The sequence below is a fragment of the Cryptococcus neoformans genome, chromosome 12 (genome assembly GCF_000149385.1).
Source record: "Cryptococcus neoformans var. neoformans B-3501A chromosome 12, whole genome shotgun sequence".
Taxonomy (NCBI): domain Eukaryota; kingdom Fungi; phylum Basidiomycota; class Tremellomycetes; order Tremellales; family Cryptococcaceae; genus Cryptococcus; species Cryptococcus deneoformans.
Genome location: NC_009188.1, coordinates 89,467 through 102,222, shown reverse-complemented (window position 1 = coordinate 102,222; position 12,756 = coordinate 89,467). Strand labels below are relative to the sequence as shown.

General features: G+C 47.7%; 5 protein-coding genes across 5 annotated transcripts; 3 read left to right on the top strand and 2 right to left on the bottom strand.

Annotated features, from left to right (window-relative positions):
- Positions 1-2,335: 2,335 nt before the first annotated feature.
- CNBL0340 (hypothetical protein) lies at positions 2,336-4,284 on the top strand (the record flags this gene model as incomplete). The annotated part of the gene is made up of 4 exons (XM_767461.1): positions 2,336-3,078; positions 3,311-3,418; positions 3,465-3,827; positions 3,876-4,284. 4 exons carry the CDS (start codon positions 2,336-2,338, stop codon positions 4,282-4,284), a joined length of 1,623 nt encoding a protein of 540 aa, XP_772554.1.
- A 1,159-nt stretch (positions 4,285-5,443) lies between these two features.
- Positions 5,444-5,915, top strand: CNBL0330 (hypothetical protein; the record flags this gene model as incomplete). Its single annotated transcript, XM_767460.1, has 5 exons — positions 5,444-5,450; positions 5,510-5,555; positions 5,701-5,751; positions 5,810-5,833; positions 5,891-5,915. The coding sequence occupies 5 exons, from the start codon at positions 5,444-5,446 to the stop codon at positions 5,913-5,915; spliced, it is 153 nt and encodes a 50-aa protein (XP_772553.1).
- A 1,319-nt stretch (positions 5,916-7,234) lies between these two features.
- Positions 7,235-9,472, bottom strand: CNBL0320 (hypothetical protein; the record flags this gene model as incomplete). The annotated part of the gene is made up of 7 exons (XM_767459.1): positions 7,235-7,363; positions 7,420-8,394; positions 8,444-8,852; positions 8,908-9,126; positions 9,180-9,251; positions 9,312-9,378; positions 9,451-9,472. 7 exons carry the CDS (start codon positions 9,470-9,472, stop codon positions 7,235-7,237), a joined length of 1,893 nt encoding a protein of 630 aa, XP_772552.1.
- Positions 9,473-9,775: 303 nt separating this feature from the next.
- On the top strand, positions 9,776-11,223 carry CNBL0310 (hypothetical protein; the record flags this gene model as incomplete). Its single annotated transcript, XM_767458.1, has 5 exons — positions 9,776-9,812; positions 9,906-10,212; positions 10,367-10,567; positions 10,631-10,947; positions 11,012-11,223. 5 exons carry the CDS (start codon positions 9,776-9,778, stop codon positions 11,221-11,223), a joined length of 1,074 nt encoding a protein of 357 aa, XP_772551.1.
- A 218-nt stretch (positions 11,224-11,441) lies between these two features.
- Positions 11,442-12,724, bottom strand: CNBL0300 (hypothetical protein; the record flags this gene model as incomplete). Its single annotated transcript, XM_767457.1, has 11 exons — positions 11,442-11,470; positions 11,519-11,596; positions 11,665-11,824; positions 11,929-12,036; positions 12,110-12,152; positions 12,199-12,239; positions 12,302-12,336; positions 12,387-12,401; positions 12,464-12,506; positions 12,556-12,578; positions 12,682-12,724. 11 exons carry the CDS (start codon positions 12,722-12,724, stop codon positions 11,442-11,444), a joined length of 618 nt encoding a protein of 205 aa, XP_772550.1.
- Between the last annotated feature and the right edge of the window lie 32 nt (positions 12,725-12,756).

The following is a 12,756-nucleotide window of genomic DNA, read 5'->3' as shown; positions in this document are numbered from 1 at the left end:
CATCATACGTTCACGGGCGGTGAAAGGACGGGACTACGTATACGAATAATAAAAGTGTACTTTGTTAGTCCTTATCAGATCAGATTAGTCACCGCTCTACGTAGTTTTCGTTGTCCATCAGCCATCAGACTTCAATTTCGTGCTCTTCTCCGCATAATAAACATGTTGCACCCTGCACCATCGCAGGTCACTGCACACAGCTTGTTGCCCAGTTGCTGCTTGTTGAATCTCCGCTTCCTACAATCTAGTCTTCAAGTTGCTTACTGTAAACTAATTCCCATCACAATCTCTTGACAAACATACGATGATGAGAAGTATAATAATTTCTCCGCGCGGCACCCACCATCCGGTATCGCCTTCGCATCCATATCCCGACGAGTCCTAATTTCGTTGAGTTTTTGTAGTTGTGTTGTAAAGCATGTGATAAGTTCATCAGGGACCGAAAAGTCCGGAACAACTGTCTGCAATATCTTCTTGCACCATCTGAGCTTGGGTACGTACAAGCAAGTGAGAAGTGAAATACACAGCAGAGGACAGAGGATTGTCGGGCGGAACGCGACGACTGTGGGATATAAAGCGGTATAACGATAGTCGTATAGGTGCACTGGCAAGTGTATCTTCGACCCGGCCAAGGCCTTCGATAGTATCGTATTACAGTAGTTGTACAGCGTATTAGCAAGGAGAAGTCACATCATAAAATGCATATATGAACGTGATGATGACGATGAGGGAGAGAGAGGAGGGTGTTCAGGGCTGAAACGCACCAACGCTAGCCAGTAATAGCTACTAGGGAACGTATGAACAGTAGTGAGGAGGTGTCTATATATAAAAGCTACCTTGGTGTTGTTTGCACAGGCATGTGTCAGTACGAGTGACGATGAAAGATGAAACATGTGTCGATTGTTGTGTCTGTTGATATGTCTAACTGGACATGACGCGTTTGGACCCTTTTGAGCTTTGGACTTTAAAAGCTTTTTAGGCTCAGATACTCGAAATTTGCTCAGTCTAAATTGTCCGAAAATAAGTTCAAATGAGTAAATATAACGGGCAATTGGTGGTCCTTCTTTGGCGGAATATGGGGGAGGCCACGGCGGAGGCGAGTGGATATTTGAATATCGGACCAGCAGCGAGAAATGCTGCTTGTTACCATCGATGATCTCATGCCCGTATGCCACGTTTATTGTTTGTTTCTGAGCGAGGTTTCAATTGGTTGGCCCTCCTGGTGTCCCCCCTGTCGTACACCGTACATGGAGTAATATCGACCGTCAGCGAGACTGTCTACCAAAAAGAGCCGGGAAGAAGAGCAATAAACCTTCTGGCCTGTAACTGGAGTCACGTTGCACAATAAAATGTAATATTAATAATTAGCAAGCCACGCGACCTGCCCACCAGCTGCAGATGCTACGTCGTAGTAAAGGAACAACGCTCCTCGCTCCCGTACTTCGGAGCAGAGTCGGTGCAAGTATAGAGTAGTATGTACAGTAGTAGTACATATAACTAACAAATGTAGGTTGCAGATTGCAGGCTTTTTGCGTGCTTGATCCACCACGACGGTCATGGGTTATTCCTCCATCTCATTTATCTCCCCGCGTTCGTTTCCTTGCATTTATTTATAATATGAGCTACTGAAGTTATTCCGGGTCCAAGATCCAAAGAGGCAACGGGTTGGGGTACGGCGGGATCGCATTTTGACGCATGAATCTGATATAGACTTTTATGGAAGTGGATGGATGAAATTGAAGTCGTCGGTGCAATGAAAAAAAGCCCAAACAGGAAAGTAAAAAGGGGAAAAGGGCGGGAACCTGGTGCGATGCACGCAATCCCAGAACCGGCTGCCGTGGTTGATGAAACGGAAAAAGGCGACCCTGGACCGCAGGACCAATGAGGTCCCTCCGCGACATGCTATTCGTCGGATTTTGGGCATGTTCGCCGTGTTTTGCTGCGTTTCGGAGGCCGGCCGAAGAGCAGGGAGCGCGTTGTTGACACCGTTTAATGGACCTGCTGCGAATATTCAGGTACATAAAAGCCCAAAAAATCCATGCAGGAGATAATGATGAGAATGCGGTCATGCTGTGCGATAGAGAGGCAGGAGTTGGCGGTGGGGAGTGCAAGTGGGGGATGAAGGGGTTTGGTAGCGGGCCGTAGACTGTACGTAGCGCGTCTGGATGCAGGGCTGGGTGGCGGGGTTGTTGTTGTGTTTACCAGTTGCTGGCTGGCGCGTCCGGACCTTTTTTTTGCCACAGCGTGCACGATCTGACCCTTATCCCTTACGTTTCCCACTCCCACATAGTACAAAAATAATAATATATCGAGATCCGTTATTATCCCACTGTGAATGGCCTCAAAGTCATCCTCTATACATCCGTACTCCCCGCTAGCCTATCCCCGCCGCCGCACCTCGCTTTCCGTCGCCCTCAATTCCCATCCTCTCCAGCCTCCCTATCCCTACTCTTATCCCTCCCACCGCCGACGAGCTGGCACAATGCCCAGCCAACGCACAAGACGTTCCCGCGACACATCCACAAGCCTCACACGCAAAACAGTCATCGCCTTCCTCGTCATCCTTTCCCTCGTCCTCCTCGGCACGGTTATCGTGCTTTCCACAGTATCATACTACCTCGCCATCCCCTCATGGGCCTATCTCACAGAGACTGAAGTTGCCTGGAGAGCAGAAGATGTCATCAAGCCTCTTCTTGAACAACCTAGACCGAAACTGTCGAAACGAGTGCAATGGGGAGAGCTCGATAGCGATGTCCTCTCCTACAGCTCGACGGGTGCTGCTGCGTCCGCTTCCACCATCTCTGTCGACTCTGCCACCATGACTGCCGAAACTTGGGACGAGTTCAAGGAGGAGATGGAGGAGCTTGATGCCGCTGAAGAGGTCGATGAAGATATTGCCACACAGCCTGAAGGTGAAGCTGTCGACACAGATCCTACCGCCACCTCATCTATCGAAGAAGATAATGGTCAGTGGGGGATTGATGGCATGGGCACTGGTTCATACTGGATGCGAAACGACTGGGACGGGCGTGTGCGGGACACCGATAGCTGGGAAAGGCTGTACAATGTTACCAACAGGTGAGTTCATCTCATTGGGGTATCGGCTGCGCTTTGCAGTGTTCCATCATGGTGCAATTGGGTCGTCTTTCTTCTTTTGTGCTCGGTCCTCTTGGAGTCGTTCGACGATATCAACGGGTTCCATTTTACTTGACTCAATCTCCTACTTTCATTAAATCCTGTTGAAGCGATGTGGTCGATTACCCCGAATAACTCTCTTCACAAACGAATATGGCTGACATGGCATCTGTAGGCCAGGAGAAAACATCCCTAGGTTGATTCACCAGACATGGAAAGACGACCAGCTACCCGAGAAGTGGAGAAAGGCTTGGAAGGAATGCAGAGAAGGCATGCCCGACTAGTGAGTACTTATACAAAAAGTATTGGCAAATGCTAATAATCTACAGCGAGTACATGCTTTGGACCGACGATCTCTCTCGAGAATTCATTGCCAAGCACTACCCGGCTCACCTTCACATGTACGACTCTTACGAGTTCCCTATCCAGCGAGCGGATTCTATCAGGTACTTTATCCTCCACCACTTTGGCGGTGTCTACATGGACCTTGATATCGGCTGTCGAAGACGTTTGGACCCTCTCTTGCAAGGTGATTGGGAGGTCATCCTTCCTATCACCAAGCCCGTCGGTATCTCCAACGACTTGATCTTTTCGTCCAAGGGTTCTGCATTCATGGACGGCACTGTCCACGGTCTTGCGGCTTTCAACCACAAGTACTTCTCCAACTACCCTACTGTCATGTTCTCTACCGGGTAGGTATTTTGCTTGACAGTCACGAGACAAACGCTGATGTACCCCAGGCCCATGTTCTTGTCCGCCCAATATGCCATTTTCTCCGCCTCACACCCCCTCACCGAGTCTCACCCTCGTTCTGAGATCCGTGTCCTCCCCAAGTCTCTTTACGGGAAGAATGCCCCCATCTCTGACGTGCCCCACTCCTTCTTCTCTCACTTCTACGGTTCTTCATGGCACGCGGACGATGCTGGCTTTATCACGTTCTTGGGCCATTGGGGCAAGAGACTTATGTGGATTGGCGTCGTAATCCTCATTTGTGGTGCCATTCGTCTGATCTGGGTCAAGCGCAAAGCAGCGGCTGGACATCAATACCAACTTCTCTCCATCTTACCCACCACACGCTCCCCTTCACCTTCTGGTTATGACACAGTAGAGGCTAGCAAAACATGCGCAGGTAGTATACATGTGTCATGAGTGCTAAGGAACTACAACAAACTATTAGAAAGATTCCCTAGGTACAGCAAGGGAACAAACGTTAAGTAAAAACTAGTGATGCCCGCGAAAGACTTCGCGCAAAGGGTTTTGGGTAAATTAGTTCAATTGCATCAAGTTAATTTTGGGAATCACATTCAGTTTTGGGTGTTATGTTATTGAGAATGTACGTGTTCGTTCAAGTGTGTGGTATTATGATGCATTTCTTATGATGCACTTTACATATATACACGGTGACTCATTTGATCCGAGACTTCGGGGCAGACTTGTTCTCTTTCAATGATCGTTTGCGCGTATGTAGGAGAGGGAAAAATAGCCATACTCGACATAATAGTCGCGTATCATATGAACTCGGATATCGATGTGTTTGGTTTTCGAGTGGAAACTTGGGTTGTTGGCAAGAGAGATTGCACCCATAGTGTCGCAGTTGAGCGGTACCTTGTCAGACTTGTAGCCTAGCTCCTCGAGCAGACGTTGAAGATACACGCCGTGTTTCGCTGCCTCTGACATGGCCACGTATTCTGATTCGAGAGTAGACGGTGAAGCGGTAGTAGCCTGCCGCTTGGACTGCCAATCAACAATAGAGTCACCCACTTTGAAGATATACCCCCTTGTTGAGCATCTGGAGTCGAGACAACCTGCTAGGTCTGCATCTACCCAGCCTTCCAAACCCGCCTTTCGACGAATAGATTAAAATGCATCAGCTCCAAACAGCTTTTTAGTCCAGTCGTCACAATAGCTGTTCCAATTACGTAAAATAATGTCGATTTAATACTCAACGAACTAGTCATGCAATGCATATGCGCTCACATATCATGGACAGGAATCATCATGGGAGTTTTCAGATGAGAATCCAGCTGCATCTGGAAGTGATTTGTGAGACAAGGAAATGTGGCCAAAATCGACGAATCATCATATATGTAAGGAAACCGCCATTTGAGTGAAAAAAACAAATGCGCGCGAAAAAACCCTAATAATTATTATAGACGGACGCGTTTGGTGTCAACATTTCAGCTTTTATCTTTTTTCCCTTCGTTTGCATCTTGATTGCTGCACTTCCTCGAAGGAGTAGAAGTTAAGCGTCTTTAGAAACCTTTCAAATCTCTTTTGCCTAGCTTGTCGTGGAAAGTGCCCTTTTAAAATGACTCGTAAGTTGGCCTTCTGGACAATCATGCTCATCTCAAGCTGATCTAGTCTTCATTCATAGGTGGTGACCAGCGTGAACGTGACCGAGCTAAGGCCTTGAAGGCCCAGTATGTCAATAATCCTTCTACTGTAGTAATAAGGTGTTTTACGACCGGCATCTCCGCTGGCTATGCGGAGCCGGGAATTGTTGCGTTTTATTATGGATGACACATAGGTCAAAGTAATTAAAAGTACTGATCATTGACTGGACAGAGCCGCCAAGGGTACCAAGCTTGCTGGTAGTCCTCAACAACGAAGGGAAGCGTGAGTGTGCCGTTCCAATGTTCAAAGGTTTCAAGGCTGATCTTTGAACTGGTTGCAGCGACGCTAAGGCTGTTGCCGAGAAGTGAGTGGAAGTTAATTTGGCGATACTCCGGAGCCTGTAGCTGACTTGATATTTTAGGCAAGCGGTATGTTCACTATGCTGAATATTCCATAGGGTTTAAAAATTCCCCACTGACGAACTCGACCTTTTATTCACCCTCTCCCACCTACCTCATACCCCCTTCGATCATTGCTCTGCAATAATTATCAACTATTTACCGAACGATGGATATCACTATTTGTGTTGGTCATTGGAATGATAGCTCAAAGCCAAGGCTCGAGCTGAGGCTGAAGCTCGAGGAGAATTATCGGCCTACGACGCCAAGGTGGAAAAGAGGAAGCAGAATGCCCAACAAAAGAAGTAGAACCATCGTGTGTTATACTTGCTTCTGATTGGGAGCTCTATTCCTCGAAATTCAATTGGCCGCGAAAGGGACGGAGATATTATTGGCGTGATAGAGAAACAACGATGGGCGAGGGGAAGGAGTACTTTATTTCTATATTATATTATAGAGAGGTCTGTTGTAAGGCTAAGAGTTCTTTGCATGGATCTCAATCATTTCAATTATCACGTGGCGGCTAATGAAATACTACTGCTGTAGAGGCCGTAATCAAGCAGCACGGCAACAACCTGACAAAGGGGATTTGTTTGATACAGTCCAAAACGTCGCCGATGTAACTCCTCCATTGCCCGTTTTTCCTGTGAACATCACTTGAATCCAGGAAGAGGCTCAGCTCTTCCAAGCTCTTCGGACTGAAGTTTTCCCAAATAGGACAAACTTCACTTAGTATTGGAAGGCCAACAATATTAGCATTGTGCCGAAAGTTCAAGCCTTCCAATATATACGAAATAGCTTTTGCAGCATTCCATGACAGGGATAGTCTTGCTTGCCGTTCCTACTACCGTATGCCTTAGTCATCTGCAGCATATTATATTCGGATGAGCGAATAGCTACTTTGACTACAATGCGATGTCGTAGCGCCTTACTTCGCCAAGCCCATATGCAACAAATCTTCTCTTCAGATCAAGCTGGTAGTATAGTAATGTATGATGAGTAAACTCAGTTCTGGCACATAATATACAACAGCTTACAAAATTATCTATATAAAGTAGTCTTCATCGGCCGTGACAACGAGTCGTTCGTACTACTTTATGACTCGAATATGCCAATTATTGGAATTGGCCAGAGAATGAGAAAAGCACAAAAGGAGACTTCACTCAGAAGAGGAACATTAAAATGCGTCTTCGCTTCGACTCGGGCTAAAAACGAAAAATAAAACCCAATGCAATGCATCATGCTCGGACATCCCAAATGATGTATATTGTGAATAGTACACCCTCTCTCTGGAGTGCACTAGGTCAACAAATCACTCGACTCCTTTTTCCTCCATCCCTTCAGCCAAAAGTACGGACACGTGAGATTTAGACATTACCGCCCAAAGCCTTGATTTCCGACTTAACTTGCGCTTCAGATTCAATTTTCTTGAGCTGAGTCTTCTCGAGAATTTCGCCCGCGGCAAGTTTGGTCTTGAGTTCGTCGATAGCTTTGAGCTGTGAAAATGTCAGACGTCTGCTTCTTTACCTTGCGGCGATAAAACCCAACTCACCTTCTTCATCAAGTTCCTAATCTTCTTGGCAACCGCATCCTCACCTGCCTCCTCTTTTACTTCCGGCTTAACTGCCTCCTGAGTAGGCGCCTCGTCCTTTTTCTCCTCTTCCTTATCCTTTCCGCCCCTCTTTCGCTGCCTCTTCTTCTTATCATCCCCTCCTGCACCCGTACTGGCGCCAGGCGTGGATCCAGGGGGCTGTCTACCGCCCGCGCCGGGAACGGTTCGTACTCCAGGCTTACCCCTGCTAGAACCGAATGACGCAGATGCGTTCTCGCCTTCGGGCCTATTTCTCGCACCCGGAGGTCGATAAGCGCCCGCAGGCTTGGCTGCGACACCATCTGTCTCCCCCTTGGGTCTATAGGCGGCCACACTAGGATTGGCCTCAGGAGCCTTGGGTACGATGGCAGGGAAGGAACCGATCTCGGTGACTCGCTGGGGGGCGAATGAAGCTTGGTAGAGCTCCTCGACAGGCTGAATATGTAAGAGTTGACCGTTACACCACCAGATTTTGACGCCGTTGTCGACCCTCAGACGAGGAGACAGGGTGGCAGTTAGAACGTATCGACCACAAGGAGACCATTCGCAATGGGAAGCGTTGGAAGCCTTGAACTCGGCGACCTTGTTACGGGTGCTCACGTCCCAGATGTCTATACCACCAGCCAAGTTACCGAAGCCGGCACTGAGAAGGAGTTTGCCTTGGGGCTGGTACACAAGGGTGTTTCGAGGGTTCTCGCCGAAAGAATAAACAGGTTTGGCCTTGAGGTCAAACATTTGCGTTCGGGCGGGCATGTATCCATAGCAAACGGTGAACTCGCGGGAAATAGGACTCCAAGCAAAGTCATAAATAGGTCCCTCTTTATCAAGCTCAACCAAACCGTCAAAGGTGCCATCCAGGCCGACGAGGTAGAGATTGGTTTCGCCATAATATGACTTGCCAGAGTTATCCACATCTGATTGAGCCAGAAACAGAGCCTAAAGTTTATCAGTATCGGCTCGTGTTCCACAAATACATAATACTCACCATTGTACCAGCATTATTCCACTTGACAGTCAACTTGTCCGCCTTGTAAAACGCTTTCCTCGCTGTTGTAGGGGGCATATCTCTTGTCTCCGTCTGAATATCTCCATTGCCATTCGCCTGCAACGCATTCTTCCCCATAAGAGAAGAAAGGGACCATAATCCTAGACTTGCTGGAGCACCCTTCTTCTCACCTATCCAAATGGCCACAGCGGGTTCATGGTACGCAGGAATAGGTCTCGAGTTGGTAGAGGTGGCAGGGAGAGCTGAAGGGTCAGAGATGAAGATGCCTCGGATACCTTCAATCTTCAGGCGAGTTGAAGGACGAGGGGCAAATGGAGGAGAGAAGATGGCAAGATCAGAAGGGCCAGCACGGAGGAGGTGGGTCTCATTGGGGGTGATGATAGGTTCCCTGTTCGCACGTCAGCTCCAACACATTCCATCGTTTATCGTATAGTATAACACACCAGTCCTCCATGGTCTTCTGATACCACCCTCCAACAATCTCACCATTCTTGACATCCCATGCTTTGGCATTCTTGTACATCTCACCACTCTCAGTTTTAACGGGTCGCTCAAAGGTGAAAAGGTAAGAGCTCATAGGAGAGAATTTTAGAGCGACGATGTTGGCTTGCTGAAGGGTTACAGGAGTCGGTGATGAAGAATGGGAAGGAATGATCTCAACACTGCTCGCAAAGTCAGCTGCTGGTCCTGCACACAGGTACAGTAGGAAACGGACCAATTGTTCATGGCATAGGCGAGCCATTCGCCATTAGGTGAGTACGCATAGCACTTGGAGCCAACAGTTTCACTAGAGGTAAAGCAGTTGGTAAGCATAGACTTGGAGACAGTTCTTATATGGCGAACGTACGCGGGTATTCTGTTGGACACCTCCCAAGCAGGGGCGTCTGCAACGCCAGCTGTCTTCTGTGCTCGGACTTGGTATTATCAGCTGACCGTCTCACACTTGTCAAAAAGCCACGGCCCTGAAGAGGCAGAGCATCACTCACATGCGTACTGGGTGTCTACCATTGCGGGTTGTGGAGGATGGAAGGAAAGGAAGAGAAGGAAAAGAAGAAGAAGAAATCAACCCGTGAAAACGAAGAACGAACCTGGCTGGACCCGCTCGCTGGAGCCAATTTAAGGTCCTTAATTACGTCAAAGTTATATTACACACCACTCAAAAAGAAACTCTTTACGTAAATGAGATAAAAAGTGTGGATGCTGCCGTCCTGCAATCAGAGGCTGTCAAAAAGAGACGAATTTCAAGAATGCTTCACAAAGTTATCTGAAAACCATCGTCAAATTATTTACCTGGACGGAGAGGCCTACAAAATGCACCAAATAGGAAACTCTATCAAGCTCCTTACTGGTGCGTATCCTTTTCAGCTGGTTGAAGCGGCACTGTAGTTTAGGAGATGCCATCGTTGTTGAGTGTGGTACTGATAAATATGCGTGGAAATAGGCAATGCCCACCCCAAGTTGGCAGAGGCTGTCGCTGCTCGACTCGGCATCACCCTCACCCCTTGCCACGTTTCAAAGTTCCGCTCCCTTGAAACTTCGGTTCAGATTCACTCTTCCGTCCGAGATGAGGACGTCTTCATCATCCAATCTCCTTCGCCTCCCGACGTCAACGACCATCTTATGGAGCTGCTCATTATGATCTCCGCATGCAAGACCGCTTCAGCCAAGAGAATCACTGCTGTCATTCCTTGTTACCCTTATGCGAGGCAAGATAAGAAGGACAAATCCCGTGCTCCTATCACTTCCAAGTGAGTGAAGCACCTTTTTCATTTCTTTCTGGCGGGGCATCGTTTGCAAAGACTTGCACGTTGCTGATGCCCTTTGGCTCTATGTTCAATCAAATTACGACTATGCCCACGTCTGTATCATCTTCATTTGTACAATCCCCAATGAAACATACAGGCTTGTCGCCAACCTCCTCGCCGTTGCCGGTGCCGACCACGTAATCACCATGGATCTCCACGCCTCTCAAATCCAAGGTTTCTTCGACATCCCCGTTGACAACCTCTTTTCCGAGCCTACAATGATGCAGTACATCAAGTCTGAAATTCCCGGATGGAGAGATGCTATCATCGTTAGTCCTGATGCTGGTGGTGCCAAGCGGTAAGTCTTTTGATCGAGGATTCTGCGCAACTCCAAGGAGATCACTGACTAGAGGGATCATAGAGCTACCGCCCTCGCCGACCAACTGAACCTCGACTTTGCCCTCATCAATCGTAAACGTCGGCGGGATCTTGCCGCCTCCATGTGCCTCCCCACCGTTCCCCCTACCCCTACCGGCTCCGACTCTGGCTCTGTCCACTCTCATGACATCGACGACGAATCAAACATTGTTGAGAAAATGGAGTTGCTTGTCGGTGATGTCAAGGGAAAGGTGGCAATCCTCATCGATGATATGATTGACACTGGTCACACAGTCAGGTTGGCCGCTGGTGTTCTGAGGGAGAATGGTGCCAAGGAGGTCTACGCTTTGGTCAGCCACGGTAAGTATTTGCTTCATATTCACTATCCTCATTGACAGATTCCTCGTTGACAATGCGTAAACAGGCCTTCTTTCTGATACCACCATGGAGAACCTCTCAGACCTACCTGTCAAGAAGCTCATAGTCACCAACTCTATTGATCAGACCAAGCGAGTCATTGCTTGCAACGGTTTACTCGAAACTCTGGATATTGCCCCTGTTATTGCTGAGAGTATCAGACGGACGCACAACGGAGAGTCTATCTCCGCACTTTTCAGGCCGCATGATTCGTTCTAAAAACGGTTTATGTGATGAGATAGAAGAAGGGGAAGGACAATGAGACGGAAAACTCGGGAGGAGATTGTCTGGTGTATGTATAGATGTAGGATATAGCTTGGCCTTGGCTTGGAAAGGTTTGCAATGTCTGGAATGAATGTCTTTTCTTGCATGATGACATGACCAATGATACAGAACATAGACGGAAGGTTTATTACTGATACAAAGGTTGCTAACTATCACAACTTGAGATCCTCCCATTCCTCCGCTAATTCATATCAACAAAAAAATTCCTTGCCTTACACCGCGCACTCACTTATACCGAGCATGCCTCTGATGGCCGCGGCTTCAACCCCTAGCGACACAGCGTACTGAAGCAACATTAATGTATTATCTTGTTTCCATCTTGTCATCAATATCCATAGCACTGCCACTTTTTTTTTTGGCAAGCCCCGGACGTACCAGTCCATGTTACAGCTGCATCCTTGCAGACTTTCACCGCCTCTCTCTTCTTTTGATACCTAACTGGATCAGCAGCTCCGAAAGCAGCCAACTCGGCTTTCAGTTTAATAGAAGTTTGTTCTTCTTGCTGGAGTGCAGCCAAAAGGGTACGGCGTTCTTCCTACACATATTAACGTGCAAATACGACGGCGAAATTTAGGCTCAGTTTGATACAGCTCTCATCCCAGCAGGACATGATGATAAAAGATGGAAATGGAAGCGTACAGTATCTTCCCGGCCCTTTTCTGCCTCTACCAACCCTGCTTGTGTCTCGGAAATGCCAGCGTCAATCTTTTCGAGCTCCTTGGTGGCTTTGACAAGTGCAGTATTTTTCTTTCAACGAGTGTCAGACACGACATCCGGCGGATACGTTGATAAGGAAAGCCTGAGATGATTTTGAGCTTACTGTAGCACCTGCAGCACTCGGAAGGGCCCAAAAGTCTGATATCCTTGGTCAGGACGCAGGTGATTGAAGAAGGATGAAATTCATCTCACAATTGCCAGTACCACTTCATGACGATCTTCTCATCAGCCAACTTGTAATATATGAGTATGTGGGGCCTCACATCTTATCCATGACCACGAAACCGTCGCTCACAAGATCGTCGAGTACTTCTTTCACACTTTGTACGACTATTTCAAAGTGAGAAGCAATATAACAACATTGCGATAGTTCTGCTTACCAATACCCTTGCTCTCTGGATTACATCAAGTGTCATTCAAGTAGAAATTAGGAAGGAAAAAGCAATGAAGCTCTCACTTGGAGCGATTTTCTCAAGTTCTTTCAAAGAGTAAAATTCGGCCTTGTTTTGTCTAAGTTCAGATTTCGATGGTTTTGATGGACTTACTCACCGATTCATGAAAGATTTCCAACACTGGGAAACGTCAGCTATGAGCCCATGATCCCAAGAAGTGCGTCCGAATCTGGAGAACTGGAGACATTGACGCGACACAACGACCAGAGAATTGATTACCTACTCTTCGTCTTCTTCTCCTCCATAGAAAGGCCACGTTTTGACATATTTTTCTTCGGTTGCTGTCCGGCAGTGAATA